The sequence below is a fragment of the Sander vitreus genome, chromosome 18, assembly GCF_031162955.1.
Source record: "Sander vitreus isolate 19-12246 chromosome 18, sanVit1, whole genome shotgun sequence".
Classification (NCBI taxonomy): domain Eukaryota; kingdom Metazoa; phylum Chordata; class Actinopteri; order Perciformes; family Percidae; genus Sander; species Sander vitreus.
In genome coordinates, this window is record NC_135872.1 from 6187260 (window position 1) to 6208193 (window position 20934).

The 20934-nt window shown below is 38.0% G+C and overlaps 1 protein-coding gene across 1 annotated transcript in view; it reads right to left on the reverse strand.

Moving 5' to 3' along the window:
- Positions 1-4480: 4480 nt before the first annotated feature.
- Positions 4481-20934, reverse strand: part of LOC144533806 (protein broad-minded-like) — a 99651-nt gene continuing 83197 nt past the window's right edge. Inside the window, 4 exon segments of the mRNA XM_078275372.1 lie at positions 4481-5227; positions 12926-13114; positions 19248-19388; positions 20665-20819. Coding sequence (XP_078131498.1) covers positions 5108-5227; positions 12926-13114; positions 19248-19388; positions 20665-20819 — 605 coding nt within the window. The 3' untranslated portion in view covers positions 4481-5107.

A 20934-nucleotide genomic window follows, 5' to 3' on the forward strand; every position in this document is an offset into this window, starting at 1 on the left:
ATCCCCTTCTGAGGTCAAGTCAGCTCCTGTGACGATAATGAGGTTTTCGAAGCTAATTGAAATAAACAGCCCAATTATGTCAAAGTGAACGAGTCTGTTGGTTCTGTGCAATAAATGTTTGGGTCACACTGAACAGTGACTGATGGTCAAAACAAGTGAAACAGCTCTGTGAAGAAGGACACAGAGGATTTTGGACTCTTTTTATAATTTGATAAACATACAACAGTGTTTGCTTGCTTTTAGCTTTTTTAACGGCAAGTCATATCCAACTATAAATTTAACTTTTTAAATGCAAGCAGTACAATTTCTAGATTTTTTTTTTTTTTTGGGATGCATTTGTCCTACCGGTCCAGGAATGAGTTAGTTTCCTTCATTTATTAATACATTTGTGTACAGTATAAGACGGTAAGCAGTCAGTGACGATGTAAATGTGCTGCAATGCTGCTCTTGTGTCTGAATGAATGATAATTTGATATTTTTTTTCAAACCATTTTGGAGCCACTGATAGTAAATGGGCTGAAAGGGGCAATGGCACTAGTATAGTCTGAGTTAGAGTCTGTTAACAAATGCTTAGGGACACACTGATTGCATATTTCTCAGCCGACACCAATACCAATGTGTAGAATTTTCGGTTACACTTTACTTGAAGGTATCTACATAGGAGTGACATGACACTGTCATAAACGTGTCATAAACATTATAAACAAGTCATAAACGTTTATGACATAACGCTTCTTTTAGTAAGTGTCATTCGGTTTTTGTCATGACAAGTTAGGGTTAGGGTTCATGTTTCATGACTGTGTCATGACAGTGTCATGTCACTCTTATGTAGATACCATGTAAAGTGTTACCGAATTTTCATTTGGCCGATGCCGATGTTTTTTTGTTTTCTTTTGCGCTACGTAAACAAATGAATCTCATTATAAAAAAAATATAATAATAATAATAATACATTGAATTTATATAGTGTTTTTCACAAACTCAAAGTCGCTTTACAGGGCAGGTAGATAATAAAAACAATGCACAACAAAACAAATATTAAAAATATTGAACCATCTTCATCACACTAACTTTAAATACGCAGAAATTCAATCAAACGCATTCATGAACAGTTTAATTTTTTTCTCAGAATTTTTTTTTAGTGGTGCAATTGAATGCACCATTAGTTTAACGTGTGTAACAGCAGGCACCATAGAGTCCAGTTAGAGCCCACCATGGAGCCCACATGCTCTACCCTTCGTTGTTTGTTTACACCACTCACTCACCAAAAAGCCAACGTTACTCTGTTTCTTTAGCCGGGGAGTTCCGCTGTCCGCTGCGAGTTCTTTTACCTTCTCGGATGCTGTGGTTAACATGGGCTGAATTGTCCTGTCTGTCTGTGCTCTCTTGGCCTCCAGGTCATCTCTCTCTGTGTTTTAACAGCTTTCATGTAATCATTGTACACTTCGCTGTGCCTGCTTTTCAAATGGCCAGTGAGATACGCTGTATTAAAACTCTTGACTGCTGCACCACCTCTTGAAATGTCACAGGAACATTTTTTGCAAACTGCATATCACTGATATTTCTCCTAAACCGCCGACATTTTGTTTGAAAACTCCAAAAGGATTTCAATCCTCAGTATCACCAGCTAAGAGAATTCCTCTTCTCTACTGCAGCACCAACTTCACCGAAAGCACTTTAACATGCCCACTCATCTATAACTCAGTGATGTCGTCTTGATCTCTTGGATCCCATCCTGTCAATTTCTGTGAGATGCTTTATGGAAATATTAAAGTCCAACATCAAGCTCCTCATGCCTTTGGAACGTCCCTGAGGACACGTACGAAACGGCACTGAGTATCAACAGTCAATAGTCTTATTTTGGCTCAGCTCGGAAGGTCTCTCACAAAACATGAAAAGATGCAGTTTACAGCTGAATTAAGGGCATATTCATACTTGTTTGTTTTCTTTGATCTTACCAAAAAGAATGCTTTTCTGCCTTTTAGTTCCAGTTCATTTAGAGTTCACGTTGTCTAATTACAAACAAATCAAGATATGTAAATATTTAGTTATGTACTGAGAGGTAAATCGTTCTTTCTGCAGTTTTGTTGGAACTGTGTTTACGGTTGGGGTTTGATAACATTTTATATAATCTGAATCCAAACCCTTCTGAATCCCTTATCAAATCCATTTGGATAAATATCATATGTAACTTGAGTTAAAACTGAGATTTTATTGACACTGTTATACGATTTCTTGGTAATCCCACAGTTTAAAACGCCCCAGTAGTCCCTGCTTCAAATAACTTTTGTCTTTCCCTAACATAGAGATAAAACTTGGCTTTCTTTGTCTCTCTTTTCTTAAAAAGGTTAGCTGTCCCCCCAGTCTACGTTAGCTGGTGCGCTGCCAGGCTGTTCATGTGTCATTTAAAAAAAAAAAGGGGGGGTCAGATGTCCCCTCACTCCACAGAAGTTTGTACAGTTTCATGAACTGCGGCTTTTTCGAGCTAGAAGTGCCATCCATCTAGCAGCTGTGAACATCCATTTCTCTCAGCAAAGAGTTCCCTCGGTGTCCTGAAACTTCTAGATCATCTGCAGCTTTGACAGATTACAGCCCAGCACTGTCTCTCCCCACTAAATCCATCTCCTGCTCTCTTCTACTGTGCACAGCGCTGTGCTCAACAGAAGCATCGTCCACATGGATTCAGATGATGAAAACACTGACATGTCTAATATGGGCTGTATCAGAGCTCCACCGCTGACCCACACTCTTCTTATGTCTCCACTGAAACTCTGGAGACTAGAGCAAACGGTGACATCTGGTAACGGCTTGACATTAAATTGTCCTCAAAGCAGACTGACAGGGCGCTGCTGACACGCTACACAGCCAAATAATGATCGATATATTCTGAAGGACATTTGGTATCTCAGCTTTCACTGTCCAATTACTAAAACAAATCGAGTCAAGCTGAACTCAGACTTTAGTCTAAACACATTTTCCATGTCAGCTGTTTCCCCCATGGAGGCTTGAGGAGTGTGCATACAATACTGTAATGGCTTTATTTTGTCTGCTACTCATTCAACCAAGTAAAAACACATAAATAAACAAAAACAGTACGTACTTTATTTCTTTTAAATTGACAGGCCACTTGGTAAATAACTCTTTTGCCTCAGGGTTTTTTGTTTCTTCGGCTGTCTAAGTGAAGGCTTGAACGAACTAAAATCATTATCGCTGGCTCCCAGTCAGCCCGCGCATCAAATTTAAAACTCGCTTATTGGTTTTCACATTGGTTAGCAGCCTGACATCTGCATGTCTATCTGATATCCTCGTTCCATATGAGACAAATATTACTTACCTCCGGCAAAAACAGGAATAGCTGAGAAGCGGCCTTTCAAGAGCTCCTCACTATATTATTTTATTAGTTTTTTTTATGTGTTTGTTTTCCTAAATTGTCATGTAACAGCCATGTTTTTTTCCCCTGTTCATGTATACAGTCGGGCACCATCTTGGGAAAGCGGTTACTGACAGTCGAATGACGAACGCCGTGCAACCATTAACGGAACGGATTTCCTTTTCTGCTTTAAAATGAAGTAAGCAGCCCCCCAACTTGCATATGTGTCGCTGGTTGGTTGTAGGTTACATTTCGTTGCTCTTATTGGTTGTAGGTCTAATTGCGTCCAGAGGCATTTTGGTCTGCACTGTTGAATGCTAGATAACATCCCTTGGAAATTGAAAGTGAACTTGCGAGGTTCCAGACTAATACACATTTGTTAATTAGTCTTTCAGCTTCTTGTTTTCTTTATCTGGCCCCCAAATTGACTGTTTTGGTTCAGTCTCATGGCTGTTATCAGCAACAGAGCTCACATAAACCCACTGCACAATATCTGTCCGGCACCAAATAGCAGACAGAACACCAGGAACACTTCTCCAAATGAATGCTAATGTTTGCTCCATGTCTGTCGGATGTGTAAATAGACAAGTGTTTGCTAACAAGTTCACCCTAACGACTTTAGAAGGCTGTAATGTCAAATGTGTGTAATGTTCAGCTTGTTATAAAGTTCTGCCCCCAAGTTTCCAAAAAAACTCATCAATCCTCAAAAGTTCAATTTTACGTTCAATACATTGTGAGCTAAACATGTAATTAGTTCCTCTCACTGTACACCTCCACCTCTGTTGTGCCCTGGTAAACACTGTTGTTGTGGGTGAGAGATGGATAGATGTGATGTACTCATTTATTATTCAGCCGTCAGTGTGTCTGAAGAGGGGCGACAGGACGGTGGTGCAGGAGAGAGGGAAAAGGCTGTGGTTACTAATGAGGGTTTATCACCATGATACAACCTTCCTCATGCATCTTTCATACAAAGACCTGCGTAAGTACACAAGGCTGTGAGATGTGTTGTTGCGTGTGCTGGCATTAATGATGTGTGGCCCATCGCCATGAAACGGCCAGACTCTACCGGCCTATAGAGGATCTGATACTTTAGAAAACCATGGCAACAGATCATTTAAAAGGTTTTTAATTTGTCAAGACAATAATATTTTTCAATATTTAATACAGAACAAGAACATCTTGTCGAACACATAGAAAATATCTTAGATATTGACATTGTAGGAAAAAAAAAAATACAGCATTAAAACATTAGATTATCCAAACAGCAGCTGTTCATGATCATCACATACATTATTTACATCATGTACAGTAAAAAAAAAAGTATAACTTCTTACAGATACAACATTATGGTGTTACATTATTAGATTGGTTTGGTAATCTTTTGTGTAGACTCCATTTAAGGATAAGGCTGGTGCTATTCTGTATTTTCTTATCCTCAGCAAATCCCATGAAAATATTAAAACCAATAATGTGTTAGTCAGTCTCTTAATATTAACATGAGACCCTTTAGCAAATGCATACTGTATGTTTGTACTTTTTTTGTACTGTGGCCTAAATTCTGCCCTAAAACATCTTCATGCCTGAGAACCGCAGTGTTTCATTACATCAGGACATACACACAGGTACTGAATCTTAACCAAGCTGTTATGAATTTAAGGCAGATTAAAAATTGTCTAACAACCACTTTAAAGACTGTCTGTTGTAATGTGTGTAAACACAGAAACTTTCAACATTTTCTCACTCGACAGGGTTGCCGATGGTCTTCATGTCGGTGAGAACAACGTGTCTGTAGCTGCGCTCCAGTCCCTCCATGAGCTCCAGGTAGTCGCCCACCTTGAAGCCCTGGATTGGCTCCTCCTGCAGGTGAAAAGTAAGAAGTGTTGGCGTTATTAACATTGTACTAAATTAAAAGGCCATTCCACCATTTCTTTTTACACATAAAGGTCAGTTTATTGTTATGGGGAGTACTACTGAGCCTCTGAACAGTTTAATGTCATGTGTGGCTCTGGAGGAGTTAAAGACAAAACAACGTGAGCTCAGAGACGACACACTCATAACAGAAAGTCTGCGTTGCAAAGTGGAGGCATGGAGTTTGAATGACATGGGAATTTATCAGGCAAAGAGGGTGTAACGAAAATATGTTATAGATGGCATTATGGGAAATGTAGGATCCAGCAATTTTGTGGCGTTTGACCCATACTAGAGACCAAAAGTCTGGATATCTTGGCCTCGGCTGCTTTAGATGAAGCAATGACTACTGGCCTTGGTCTTTGTTTGGACATAAGTTGAGGCCAAAATTATCAGCCCCCCAGGAATTATGGAACATTTTCCTAAAAATCTTCCCAATGTTTGCAGCATTGATAAAACTTTATATAATTCACCAGTGCTATTTAGTAGCTTTTGGTACATTTTGGAATATAAAATAAATTTTTAAGGGCTTGCTTTATATCAAATATAGTGAAAAATGGGGTGGTCAAAAATATTAGCCCCCATGTGAATGTTTGCTTTCAAAACACACCTAATTAACCAATCAGCTTTCCAGACTGATCTCATTAAGTGGCGTATGTATGACACGCCAATCCGTATGCCATTTTGGCGTGTTATCAAGACGCATAATCGCTTTTTAGCGTGTTTATCAACGCCGTTTGGCCTCCATTGACCTATGTTACGTGGGAATTATCACCTAAGCGAGTAGTATGAAAGGATGGAAGTCTGCGAAGGGAGGTTGGGGTGGCGGATTGGTAAAACACAGGACTTTCACCCAGGAGAGCCGGGACTACTCTAAGAGGTTGTTGTCAGTTGTGGCTCAAAAAGGGTACACTATTGACTATTAATGGCCAGGGGGCTAATCATTTTGGACGTCTCATTTTTCCCCTTTCTTGTTTCAACTCACTATATCATAAAATGAATGATTTATACTTATGTGTTGTTTCATTTGAAAGGAAGCATCAAAGTTTTTTGTTTTTCTGTTATCTTTTTTTATTATTATTTTGTGACGCTTCAGTTTTATCTTTGGTCCCCTTTGTTTGTTTTATACGTTCTTACGTAAATAAAATAAATTAGAATTATTTTTTGTCTGAGATGCAGACAGATAATGGTTTGGTATTGAGGCAGGAGGATTACTTTATTATCAGTCACTTTGTTAGAAAGTGAAGTGTGAATAATTCAATATAATCTTTTCATTAAAATGCTTTATATTCAATCTATTTCAATGTCACAAGAAAATCTAATTAAATCTGCAGGAATCAAGTGCTGCACCGTGCCAGTAAACAACATCTTTGCTTAACGCTGTAATTAAGTTTTGTGTGTCGGAGAAGCAAAACAATATCTTAATAAGCACTAGCATGTCCACCATGTGTATATACGCAAAGTAAGGTGTGTCTTAACATGCTGCGATATCTAAACTGTCTAAGAGACATTTAATTTGGAAAATGTGTTCAGTCAGGATTTAAATTTCAGCCTGAGCTACAGTATGCATCTGTCATGCCAAATACTGCAACAGAGCAAAGAACTGTGACTGCTGCTGTGCATCATGTTGCGAGTGGCATCATCAATTAGCAGCCCGAGAAACGCTGTTTTAGAATAACACACAGCAAACATCATGATCTCACCCTCTGTCAGTATCCCAGCCAAGGCCTTTAAAAACCCGACCACAGTTTATTGACTTCTGCATGTTGTCAGCACTCTCCTAATTTTCTTTCAGCACTTTGCAGAATTTGTTTTTGGAGAATCTAATTACTGTTTTTTTTTTTTTTTTTGCAGGTAGATAGTGCTGACGAGGATGTGACACAGTGAGTACACAGTCGATGAGTGAGTAATTTCAGGATGGAGACTGATCCTGTTAACACAATTCCTGTTTTAATAAGACTGAAGATTCTCACACATATAATTACCTATCTTGCATTAAGCTCACACGGCAAGTTACAAGACTAATTGGAGGGGTCACAAGATTAATAACAGGATGGGAGAAAATCAAAAGCATATTCTGTTTACACAAAATGATGTTGTTTTTTCTGACTTTTCTGTAATCCCTAGATCCTTGCTAGATGGCAATGTCGGTCTGTGTACCCCACTGTGGTCCAGACTGAAATATTTCAACAACTATTAGATGGATTTCCATGAAATTTCTCTAGACAATTATAATCCTCACAGAATGAAATGTAATGCTAGCTCCACCAGCAGGTTGACACTTATGCTTTTTTAGTAAAATTTCTCAACAACTATTTAATGGATTGCCATCAAATTTGGTGCAGACATTCATGGTTCCCAGAGGGTGAATCCTCCTGACTTTAGTCATGTTAGCATGCTGTCGTTAGCATTTAGTTTGTAGCATTGCTGAGCTAAAGTATAGCCTCAAAGAGCAGTAAGCGTGGCTGTATACGCTGAGTGGAAGGAAATGCCGCTTTGGCTGAACTGCTCACAACTCAACAACAACATATTAAACTTGATATGACAGGTAACATTTAAACATTGCTGTGTTTCATCGACTTTTAACCACTAAGCTAGGTACAATAATGCTTTATTTCATTGGAGCTGTCGTCTCCAACCTTTTTTGAGATAAAGAAATGTCTACTTGTGACCCCTTGTCAAAATGCAGATGTCTGGGAGTCTTGAGCAGTTCAATCGGTGATTGATTTTGCCTGCTGCTGCTTGCTAAAACTATATCACAAAAAGAGCAAAAATTAGAGAGAAGTCAGTCAGTCTCTACTAACCCTGAAATCATCTCGGGACCACCGCCTTAGATCACCAAAGATTCAGGATCTCGGTGTCCTTTATAAGGTTATATTGGTAGTGTAGAAAAACCAAAGGAGTCAAGTGCAAAGAAATAGATTAAGAGCAAATTGAGTGATAGGTTGTTTTTTTTTATTATTATTATTTACAAGGAGCGAATATAGAGTGACTGCAGAGGGGAGTAAATAACGTCAGGAAGAAATGAGATTTCAGTCTGATGGAGGACTCTGCTCCTGTGATTATTCCAGGCACCCATGTATCATTACATGATAAAAACCCACTTTATAAGAGAAAAATCTCTTTAATTATTTGGAGGTCACATTCTAGATGTATCTGATATACTGGTGTTAACAATGTGTAGATTCATTGTCAGCAGTACCAGGTACATAGTCTATTAAATCCATATTTTGTTTGCATGAAAGTCCTTTACATCCAGCTGGGTGGTTAATGCGCTACTATTCTTCTTGTCAAAACGTAACACCACCACACTGCAGTACTGTAAGTAAAAAAATTATCCCAATTGTCAGATTCTTTATTTGAGCCAAGATTTTGCAGGGTGAGATTAATCCTGAAGAAACATTAAAACGAAAGTTGCTTTGGCTGTTCATTTATCGCACCGGGAAACGGCTGCTGACACAGTTAAACCCGTGAAAGAGAGTAGAGATGATAAGCAGTGGAAATCACTTGGGAGAGTATTTTTGGTATGGTATTTTCTCTGGGAGAATTAAAGATGCCAGGATATGAGTGTGTAGGAATTAGGGCCTGACTAATGTGGATTCCTTAAGTTTTAAACAAAGTGTACTGTGATGTTTAGATGACTATGTTCCTGCTGAACAGGTGACACAGGCTGCTTAATGTTTCCCATAATCTTCAATATATATTAACCATTAGCACTTATGAGATGATTAAGTACGCTAATGAATGCATTTATTACCAAAGATTTCTACATTTCCTTAAGCTTGTCCTCCTCACATGACAAATGAGTGGTATTAATATTCAGTGAGTGTGGCTTTGCAGAAGGTGACATTAATAAGAATATTTGTTAAGGCATTAAAGAGTTGTATTGGTTAGTTAAATGGGCATATTGGAGTTAAGTGCCTCTTAGTAACAGGCTGACTGTTTGGATAGTTGTTTTGGTTAGACGCTAAAATTAATGGATTACAAAAGGTATTGTTTTGAAATGCAAGGCATTGTGGGAATGGCAGTTGAAATGACTGGGTTATCTTACAATTTTAACATTTCGCTCATCTGATTTTCAATTTTACAATTGTTGTTGTTTTAAGTTGCAGTTGATGAGAGGAAGAATTTTGACATTAGGTCAGGTTTAGCCAAAAAAAAATAAGCAAACATAATCGGCTTAAAAAAAAATCTTTTAGCATTAGAGGGCATTTTATATCTTCCCCAGTGGACCAATCATTGCCATTCAACATGTCTAGGTGATGAGTGACTTGAACTCACTATAGGCTTAGTTAGGGGGGGGGGGCTAAATGCCAAAGACATTTGACTGAAAATCAAAGAATAATTATGCTAGCAACGCCCTTTGTTCACATGTACAAACTCACAGTGGCAGCAGTCTCTTGCCTCAAATGAGCTTGGCGCTTGTGCACGTGTTCAGCGTTAAGCACAGAATTTATGTACACAGCTCTGATTAGACTGTTATTTTCTCTCATTATCACTGCACTGGCACACGAGTTTGGTAATTATGAAGTTTATTTCCTGAGCAATTCTTTTCTTCAAGTCCCTGTAGCTGGGTTATATCATATTGACTGGGGAAGGCGTCTACATTGGCAATTGTCCTTTTCACCGCTTAGTTTGAAGTATTTTAATGCAATTGAGTTGTAGTAGAAAACTGTTGAAAGCTGTTGCCCGGTGGAATAAAAACGAGTGCGAGTAGATCACGCCAGTTTGCGGGTCAAATAGCACCCTCTAGGTCCTATAGTCTTTGACTCTTTGTGTAAACAAGGGGTTAGACTTCCAGGGCCAAATAGGTCACTCAGCTATGTGCCAAATTAGGGAAAATGTTATTCAATTCAATCATCAATTCATGTCCAAATTATTTGACAAACATTAGAAAAAGGAATACAAATATAAGCAAGGAATACTCGTCATATTTACAGTATGTGGTGAACTGAAGCTTTCTTTTAGTCTGTGGTCTCATAGCCTCTGAGTCAGTGGCAGACATATAACCTCCGTCTCCTTTTACTGCAGTTAAGCTCCAGCCAGAACGATTGTAACAAGTCATTTGCCTTTTCAAATTTTAATTTAGAGGAAATATACCACCTAGTGAGACAGGATAAGTATAGAGGGTTGCAAGTGTGTGAGCAAATGTTTAAAAAAATCCTCTGCTGCAATACCATATCTGAGTAAAATAATTCCTTCACATTGTTCCCACAGAGAAAGAGGAAAGATAAAGCCGTCGTGCGCAAACCAGCATGTCTATACCTTCAACAGTTCAGCTCAGGACGAGGATTGTGTAAGTTTCTTTCACACACCCTCTCTTGTCTCAAAGCTGTCTCTTGTAGCAGTATCTGATGCTACAGCTCATTAGAAGAGCTTCCTCAGATAAAGCCAACATAACTGATCTTTTATTCACAAAAACTGTCAGCGGCGGCTCATTGCGATGTTAACACTAGAGCTATCAGCTAGAGACAAGACGGACTCAAAAGCTTAATGAGTAATGACGATGAGTGCTTCATGTCAAGCCATGCCTCATTCACAATGCTGGTGTTTTAATGTTGCTTTGGATATTGGTAGGCGTACAAGTCTCTGAGACTGTAACTTTGGATCAGGGCCCCCTACTACATGTATTGTATAAAGATGAAGTTGCATATTAAACTGGGCCTACAATAACATGTAGCGTGGCCTGAAGCCTTTATATATACACCTTTTTTTGCATAAAATACTAAGCTATTAAAATAGCCTAATAATTGTTGACATGATTTTATAAATCAAGTTTTAATGTTACACATACATGTGGCACAGTGAATCCTTAGGATTAACTATCTGTGGATGGCCTTAGTGACCTGCTTACCTTACCTATAGGCCAGTAAGCAATGGGGATTTTAATTTGCTAATAATATGTTGGCTCCATGTTGAGACTTTTTAATTTAAAAAAAAAAACTTTCAAAAATTTACAATAATTTGGAGGACCCCCCTAGGGGCCCCCTGTTAAAGATCCCTGCTTTAGACCTTTTGTGAAATCTTTTGGGCCACTCTTCAATTCAGTGTTCATCCGATTCACAGAGCAGAACTTATTCCAATGAAACATGTTGGCTTCCAAAACATGCCTCATTTCACAGTATATTAGCACCAAAACATACCATAGTGGTTTTGTGAAGAAATTCTAAATGTAGAATCTATTCATTGTGGATGCGAATCATGGATGACAAATAAATATATAAAAGGGGAGCTGAACAATTCAGTAGAGATCTTCCAGCAGCAACTGCATAGGACTTCTTATATAAAAATCCAGATGATTTATTATGATATAATTAGGTATTCCGAATTTATTAAACTGCAATAAGGGAGAGCTTTTTCTAAAAAAGCATTATAGCACAAACATAAATGATCTGTGTGCGGTTTACTGATGTTACTTTAAGAGAGCAGTATTCATAAAACAACCTCAAATATAGATATTCCTGTTTGTGGTGTTACAGGTGCTGATGAGCTACACCTGGGACAGGGTGCTACTTCTGGATCCCTCAGGCATGTATGGCGTGACGGCGACTTCAGCCTATTTTCTTTATTCTGTTTTGTATTAATATTAGATTGGTTCTCTTTAGCATCCTACTCGTTTTCTCCCTTTTCTCATCACGGACAAAGAGCCGGGCTGTTATTAGAAATTCTAACTTTTGTAAAAGCTTTACAGTTTATAAGCACAACAGACCATTTGAAGTAGCTCAACGTTAATAAATAAAAAGGAGGACACTAACAAGCAAAGCCGTGCTGATCAGAAAATCACAACATAGAAGCCTCTAAGAAGCAGTGGGTGGAAGTGTTTTGGGTTCCACACCTTGAATGGCAAAACTACCAACCTGTTTTTGCAAAAGTAGCTGCCTTGCTCTACAACGACAACACACCTGAAGACTCGCCTGCTGGCGCGTCACCCGACCACTGATGGACAACGCATCAGGATGTGACAGTCACAACACTGTATCTCACTCACACATTACCCTATATCGGGTCAATTAACCAATGAGTTGACTGACAGAAAATGAATCTACTACTATATTTTGATAACTGTTTGTCATTTTTATGTTTGTCATTTTATAAGTACAAATTCCAAGTCAATAGAGTGTGTCGGAGCGAGATGCTAAAGAAGTACAACTAGAAATCAATGAAGTGAAAATAAACATGCCAGTTGGCCACGTGAAACTTGTACAACAACCCCTGAACAGACCAGATAAAAGATAATTATGATCCATTCTGGTTGCAACTTCTCCAATGTAAGGAATTTCTGCTTTTCTCTGTTTTATATCTTTGTAATTTCAATATCCTTGAGTTTAAGTCTGTTGGTCAAATAAAACAAAACATTTGGCCTCAGGAGTATCAGAATGGGCATGTTTTTCTATTTTATAGACAAAAGGATTAATTGATTAATCAAAGTATTTGGCAGATTGTTCAATAATGAAAATGAGTCGGATTCAACAACACTGCTTTACACTAAAAGACTAGAGATCCTACATCAATATGGGAGTGCCTCTCTGGCCACAGTTACATACAGACTATACTTTGTGATACACAAGGCCACCTTGAGTTTTAAATGTAGTTAAACAGGATGAACTATACAATATTCTGTACTGTAGTACTGATGCTCCATCTCACCTTGAGGAAGACCTGCAGCTCTTGGGACTGTGTACGCTGCAGGATGTCTGGCTGCAGATGTTTAAATATGGCCACGCACATGTACACCTGGTAGTCAGGACCCATCACCACACAGGTGGAGACGTAGTGGCAGATTTCTGTCCAGTCCAGATAGTTCCAGAAACACTGAGTCAACCAGTGGAGGCACATCTGTGGTTAGAGAGACACATGTTGTGATTTCCAGGATATTGTTCTTGTTGAATCTCATTACTGTTGATGAGAAAAAAAAACCTGTTAACAGAATATTATAAATTCATCTGTGCCCAAGTGTTAGTTTACATTTAATAAAGGTGAAAAAAGACCCCAATTTTAAAGAGAGGGCAGTGCAAATGAGAAAAAATAAGTGATGTTTAAGAACTCAGAATTCAGTAATAAAAGCAATAATAACAAAGAGACTTAACACAGCAGAGTAACCCAACCATCAATAGGTGTTTTGATGTCATTTAAAACAATACACACTGCTGAAGTGAAGGAGAGCTATTCCAGAGCCTCGGGACCACAATGGCAAAAGCTTAATCACACCTGGTTTTTAATTTTTGCCCAGAAAACTACAGTTTTCCTAGCAGGCTACATGGCTGAAAGTTCACTAATAAAACATGGAGGTTGATTTGTAGAGGCATTAAGCAAGCTCAGCAGAATTTTCTGGGCTTCTGTATTTCACAAGTAGCCATCAGAGTTCCTGCCAGCAAAAACAGAGGTGATTATATGGTTCTACATAAGTCTTGTTGTGGAATTTTGAAACAGATATAGTTTCTCCAGTGGCAATTTGAAAAAGAAATGAGGCACAATAACAACCAAAATAAATCTGGAGGCTGCTTTCCAACAGCCTGAGCTATAGTACAATATAGTATGGCCTAACAATTTCATTGAAAAAAAAGTCAAAGTATGTCATAAAAATGTCATAAAAAATAGTATGTCGAAAAAAGTCATAACAAATAATAGTAAAGTTTAAAAAAAAAGGCATAGTATAGTATGTTGAAAAAAGTCATAATATAGCATGTCATAAAAAGTAAAAAAGAAAAAAGTCATAGTATACTAGGTTGGATAAAAGTCATGGTATAGCTCACCTTGTAGAGCCTGTGACCAACGTACCAATGCTCAGTGCTTACTGCAGTGGTCCACGGTTCGAATATAACCTGTGGCCCTTTCCTTCATGTTTTCCCCCTCTCTCTCCACTTTCCTATCTACAATTGTCCTATCCATTAAAGGCCAAAGTGTATGTCATAAAAAGTCATAGTATGTCAAAAAGTCATAAAAAGTAATAGTATAGTATGTCGAAGAAATGCAACTGAAAAGCCATAGTATGTCAAAAAAACGTCCTATGTCAAAAAAAGTCATAGTATAATAAGTCGAAAAAAGTCATAGTATACTATGTCGAAAAAGTCCTATTATAGTATGTTGTAAAGTAAAGTATGTCAAAAAAGTCATAGTATAGTATGTCGTAAAAAAAATATAAAAAGTCATAGCATACTATGTTGGATAAAAGTCATGGTATAGCTCATATTGTAGAGGGTGCGCCCAATGTACCAAGGCTCAGTGCTTACCGCAGCGGCCCAGGGTTCGAATCTAACTTGTAGCCCTTTCCTTCATGTTTTCCCCTCTCTCGCCCCACTTTTCTGTCTACAACTGTCATATCCATTAGAGGACAAAATGTACAGTAGAAAAAAAATGCTACAAAAAGTCTTACTATAGTATGTCAAAAAGTAATTAACAAGTCTTAGTATACTATGTTGAATAAAGTCAGTGTGTCAAAAAAAGTAAACAAAAGTCACAGTATAGTATGTCGAAAAAGTACATAAAAGTCATAGCATAGTATGTCGAAAAAAAGTCATAGTATAGTATGTCATTAAAAGTATAGTACTTAAAAAAAAAGTTGACTTTCACTGAAAAACACAAATGTGAGGTACAATAACAAGCAAAACAAATCATAGCCTGAGCTATAGTATGGCCTAACAATTTCATTTAAAAAAGTCATAGTATGTCATAAAAATTTCATAGTATAGTAGGTCATAAAAAGTTATGAAAAAGTCATAGTATAGTATGTCATTAAAAATCATTAAAAAGTCATAGTATAATATGTTAAAAAAAACTCATAAAAAGTCATAGTATAGTATGTCGAAAAAAGTCATTAAAAAATAATATAATAGTATGTCATAAACAAGTCATAGTATAGTATTTACAAAAAAATAGTTTTTCACAAAAAAAACAAACATGAACCTCATTGTGGCGCTTCAGGAACAGTCAGAGGTTTAACAAAGTCAGTAGGTATCATCCTCTGGGAACCACGAATGTTTGTACAAAATGTCATTGCCAACTATCAAATACCTGTTGAGACCAAATTGTTGGTGGTACCATGCCCAGAGCCATGCAATTAGAATGGATTATAAAGATGTACAAAGACATGCACAGTTTTCGGCATGCTAAGTGTACAGCCTCACAGGGAAGCAGCGTTTGATAATTGTGTCATGGTCAGAAGAATCTACCCTCTTTTTTTGGCTGACCTCTGTGTTCCTGATTATGATTTGACTACATCAGTAGCTTTGAGTCTTACAGAGCTTCACACCCTCATATCTATTTTTTCCAAACAGACAACAAACTGCACTCACTGCGTTCCAATTGTCATGCCAATAATTAGCCACTGTGTTCACCAACGACAAGTCTGCTCAAGCATACAAACAAGCTCCACTTACGTTCCATAAACATATTAGATTATTATCGCCCCCTCCTCAGCTACACTCTATTGAAAATACTGACATCCTAATTTGTGTGTTGTAATGAAAACAGGGAACGACTGTTGTTTTCAAACCCTCAGGCAGAAAAACAAGTACACATACAGTACAGAACTTTCTGTGACTATAAATCCCTTCAAGGTCCTTACAAGAGCAGCTCTTTTTTGTGAAAGCAGCGAAATGTGCTTTTCTCTTTTGTTAGTGTTCCTTTGAGCTAAACAGAGTGCAAAGGTGAGTGTGACTGTATCCTCAAAGTATTTTTTACTTCATTTTCTTTCTGCCTTAAACTTCCAGAGCTATTATTAATCTGAGCAGGTCAGGTCACATTGGCCGGCTCACCGAGCTATCACAGTCTGCCTGTGTGTGACACACTAAATGTTCCGCAGCAGAGATGAGTGATAATGTTAATGTTAATGTTATTGTCTGTAGACTTTCAGTTTTATCTTATAGTGATATGATCATATTATGTCATTTTGTAAAGATTTTTCTGTCCAAAGTTATAATTTCAAGCAAATACTGTACATTAAAAGCTATAAAAAAAAATGAAGTTTTTGTTTCATTACACGTAGAAATAGTAGAACACATTTATTTGCACTGAACATTAACTTGATAAATATATATTTTTGAATACATTTGACATATTGCAACATACATACAACATGATACTAGAATTCTTTTCCCATGTCATATTCATCTCTTGATATTGCCATATTACCGAGCAGTATTTCGTGGCTATTGACACCATGACGAACTGATGCTTCAAAGTTTCAGTGTGTAGGATTTAGTGGCATCCAGTGGTGAGGTTGGGGATTGCAACCAAATGAAACTTGTACTGTATGTCAAACGTGTAGAAGAACGACAGTACGATTGCCGACGCGTACAGCGGGAATTGCTCTCTTTAAAGCCAGTGTTTGTTTTGGTTGTCTAGACAATTTTTTACCTAACTTTTCAATGTCAAGGACCTCTACACTGACACAAAGCAGACCACGGACCCCCATTTGAAAAGATTTTGTCCCAGTGGCCCCCATCTGATAGGATTTTTTCTTGTAGATGTTTTATTACAGAAAGTGTATGAAACCCATGACCTAAATAATTTCATTTCATTTATACTTTGTATTGATCCCCAGTGGGGAAATTACAATTTACACTCTGTTTGAAATCACTACACACAGGCCTGAAATACACACACAAACACACATGCTCAGGACCTATTCATGCACAAATGGAGAGATATCAGAGTGAGTAAGCTGCCATTGCTGGACCAGCGCCCTGAGCGGTTGGAGGGGTACGGTACCTTGCTCAAGAGCAACTTGGCAGTGCCCAGGAGGTGAACTGGCATCTCTCCAGCTACCAATCCACACTCCGTACTTTGGTCCGTACGGGGACTTGAAGCAGCGACCCCAAAAAACATGGCGGTGCAAACGGGCAGACTCAGTGGAAGAGGACTTGCTCCATATGTAGATATAAACGGCTAATTCTAAGGTAACGAAAACAACGATTCTTATCTTCAGGTGATTATACACCAATGAAAACATAGCAATAATATTATATTTCATTTCTGCCAATAGATCGCCCTAAATCCTACACACTAGACATTTAAAGCTGCACTGTATTCACATATCAGCCACTCAAGTATATTCTCTATTTTATATCATTGTAAATTAAATATCTTTGGGTTTTGGACAAGACAATTACAGATGTCAACTTGGACTTGTATTGAGGACATAATCAGCAGATTAATTAATAATGAAAATAATTGTTGGTTGCAGTGGTTGAATTTTAACTGCAACTCTTGCATCCACACACAACCTCTACTGTACGAATGTCAAGAGGTGTATAATGCTTTATTTTCCACTGCTGCTTTCAAAACTCAAACTTTTGTAATAGATATTTCCATTTCTGACAGAAGAATCGGTGCCCATTATCGCCTTGAAGAGCAAAGAGATGAGCTGAATGTTAACGTTTTACTCCACCCTGGAGACAGCGAATTCCGATCTTTGATGCAAATGCAGCGAGTCTTATAAGCGCCCCTGCTGCCGTACATTAGGTGAGCCTCAACTGTCAACTGCTGACAGGATCAAACAGAAGTGGATTCAAGGTGAAAAACCTTTTTTTCTACCTTGTTGTTTGAGAGAGAGAAAGTCTGTGTCAAAAGAATCAAGTGCAGAGGAGCAAAGATCTAACTTAAATTCAACTGCTCTGTTTAAAAAAAAGAAAAAAACATTCAATGTCAAAACTGCATTTTGGTATTCCAAAGTCAAGTGAAGTCAAAGCAGGATAAAAAAGGAAGTCATTCACAGGACAGGTGTGGTTCTGAAGGCTTTAAACACTGTTTTGGGTCTCGCGCTGACATCATTAATGACATATTCCACAACAGTGACAAAAACTAGATGAGCTGCTGACTCTTTGGGTGTTTCTGGTGAAGGAATGTCTATGCAGTATATTTTGAATCAAGCCAATATAATCCAAACTATGTTCCTCTTTTCATTTTCTACATCAGTAGTCAGGACTGTCCATTAACGTACTCTTAATGGACAGTCCTAACTTAACGGCTCAGATGATATCTTACAAAAAGTTATGCACAATTTTTCATGCGTTATCCTGTAAATGTCCAGCAACACGATCCGAGAGCGTGCCTGCCTAAGCCCCTGCTGTGGCAAACCCATTTAGGCAACTACTTGGTTAGGTTAAGGAAAAGATAGTGGTTTTAAGTTTCTTACGTAAGTTACGTAAGAAAAGCAAGTTTAACTAAGTCACCGTTGACTTTTGCTTTCACACAAGACACGAACAGCGGTCTCCTGTGTTTGTTTGACCCAACCCTATGAAGACTTTATAATACACTGCATGACTTCCTCCTTAGAGGCAGCCCTGCACATCCTAGGGCACGATTACGTGGGTTAAAATACGATTAAATAGTGCATTACTTTTCGTGGGTTTAAGTACAAACAGTGAATGAAAACAGCCTGCTTTATTGATTGATGATTGAAGGCAATGGAAATGGAAATTAAAATACAAAGACAGAAAAGTAAGAATTAAATATTTAATTTAAACTCAATGCCTACTGGATAGACAAACTATTGTCTGCAAAGCTTCATCCGTCTGACTTTAATTTTCTGTGTTGCTGTGAATTTATATTATCACATCTGAATATCAATATTCAATTTATTAATATTTAGCAAATAAAAAGTACATCTGTTTTAAACACCCACGCATAAAGTAATGAATTAAGTAGAAGAACTAAACCTCAAATTAGTATGGACAGTGATAGCCACTGTGTTGTAGTTGGATAAAGGGAGCGCTACAAAGAGAAACTCAAACTTCAATAACAGAACATTCAAATAAATACAAGTCACACAGCCTAATAAATGATCTGTGGCAAAAGCATTGCAAAAATGTGTTACTGCATACTGTCATATCATTCTGTGATTTTGGAAAAACGTCTATTCATTTATAAGAAAATGTCCAATGAGGATCAGTTTTATTCTTCGAGACAATCTCGCATTAGTTAGCTTTACTGTAAGGGAACCGTTTGTCTCCGTCTCTACGGATCATACCTGTGACGGGGTAAAGCCAGACATCCTGAAGGCGGAGTGGACCAGAGGAACTTCAGCTTTCAGCAGCATTTCCACATAGTGAGCTGTACACCAGTAAACGGGAGGGATTCCTGATTCAGCTACTTCCACAGGAACATGGACCTGTCATGGCAAACAAGACGTTTTGTCTCTCTTGGTCTCAGAACATTTTTAGAGTTAAAGTAAAGCTATATATCTGTAAATAATGTCCAACTGTGCTTCCAAAAAACATCAATTACAAGCTCCTTGTTTTGTATTCGGTGCTAGTATATAGATAAAAACTACTAAAATACTTTTATTAGCTTTGATTTTGAGTAATGGAAACAGCATAAGGCTTCATGCTCACATACAGGTGTGTGTGTGTGTGTGTGTGTGTGTGTGTGTGTGTGTGTGTGTTTTCAAGCCCACAGTGCGTCCTAAGCTTGCTGCTGCCTCTTAATTATTTGCACCCTTTCTGTTTTCTGTGATATTGACAAAATCGACCACGTTGAGTAGTTGGAGGAACTGCTGTGTGGAGAAATTTACTGACTGCATCAAACACACAGAGCACGTAACACATGTGCAGACGAATCCAATTGAGCTGTATTGACTTTGACGAGAGAAGACAAGATGACAGAGGTTGGAATAATGATAGCAAAACGTCACTCCTGCAATTTCCAATGATTGAAAACACACTTCATTTTAGACTTCTTCCGCTCCCTTGAATTCCTTACACTTTTGTTTCTCCTTTTCCCCTCATTCATCTCTTTCAGTCGTCTTCCTCAGAGTACTACTCATCTTCATTTTTCAGATGAGTAAAAAAAACATCCTGTTTGTTTTTTACCATGTTGAAAAAATTAAGACTGAAACCATTATGTGAAAAATTTTAGGATTCATCATCATCATCATTATTTATTAATGTTTTGTTGATGTGCTTAGATGAGACGGACGTCAAAACAGTTCGGAGGCAGGTTTGAAACATATGTTAACCTTTTTTAATTAAAAAAATAAATAAAAAATAGTTGCATGAACGACACCCTACGCACTTACATGCAAATGTAAAAAGCTGTTCCAGCCTTGGCAGAAAGAAGCTTACTATTCTTACTAATTTAGCACTTACATGAACACTTCTTAGCCCACATTTACATTAAGTGACTTTTCTTTTCAAAGCAATCTCAAACTGTCTCATGTGCCGCTGCACTATGAATGAACTCTTCACAAACCAAGCCAGTAACAATGTATGAAAGCTGAAGAATGCTAGTAGGATAATGCATGACTAGTGAGAAATAGAGGCTTTCACATTTCAGGTTTGCTGCCATTTGATGCTTCTAAAGTGCTAAATTACTGCATGTTCAAATCCTAACTATTGTACCTTAGAATCCGCTGCACTGTAGTTGTGTTCGACTGCTGTTATACTTACAGAGGCATGTATCCTCGCTGGCCAGATGAATGCAGAGGTAAGCAGAGAGGACAGGTTGAGTAGCAAACTCAGAGACCGCTCCATGTTTCCAGCCATGATAAGAAACACTGTGGAGGTCAGCCAGTCATGGCCTGGATAACCATCCTGCTGAGTGACTGGAGGGCAGAGTTAAAGATCCAAAGGATTGATGGAATAGATACTCAGACTCCCAGCAATGCTAACCAACTCCTTAGATTAGTTCTGCAACATGTAAGTGGTCCATTGATAATA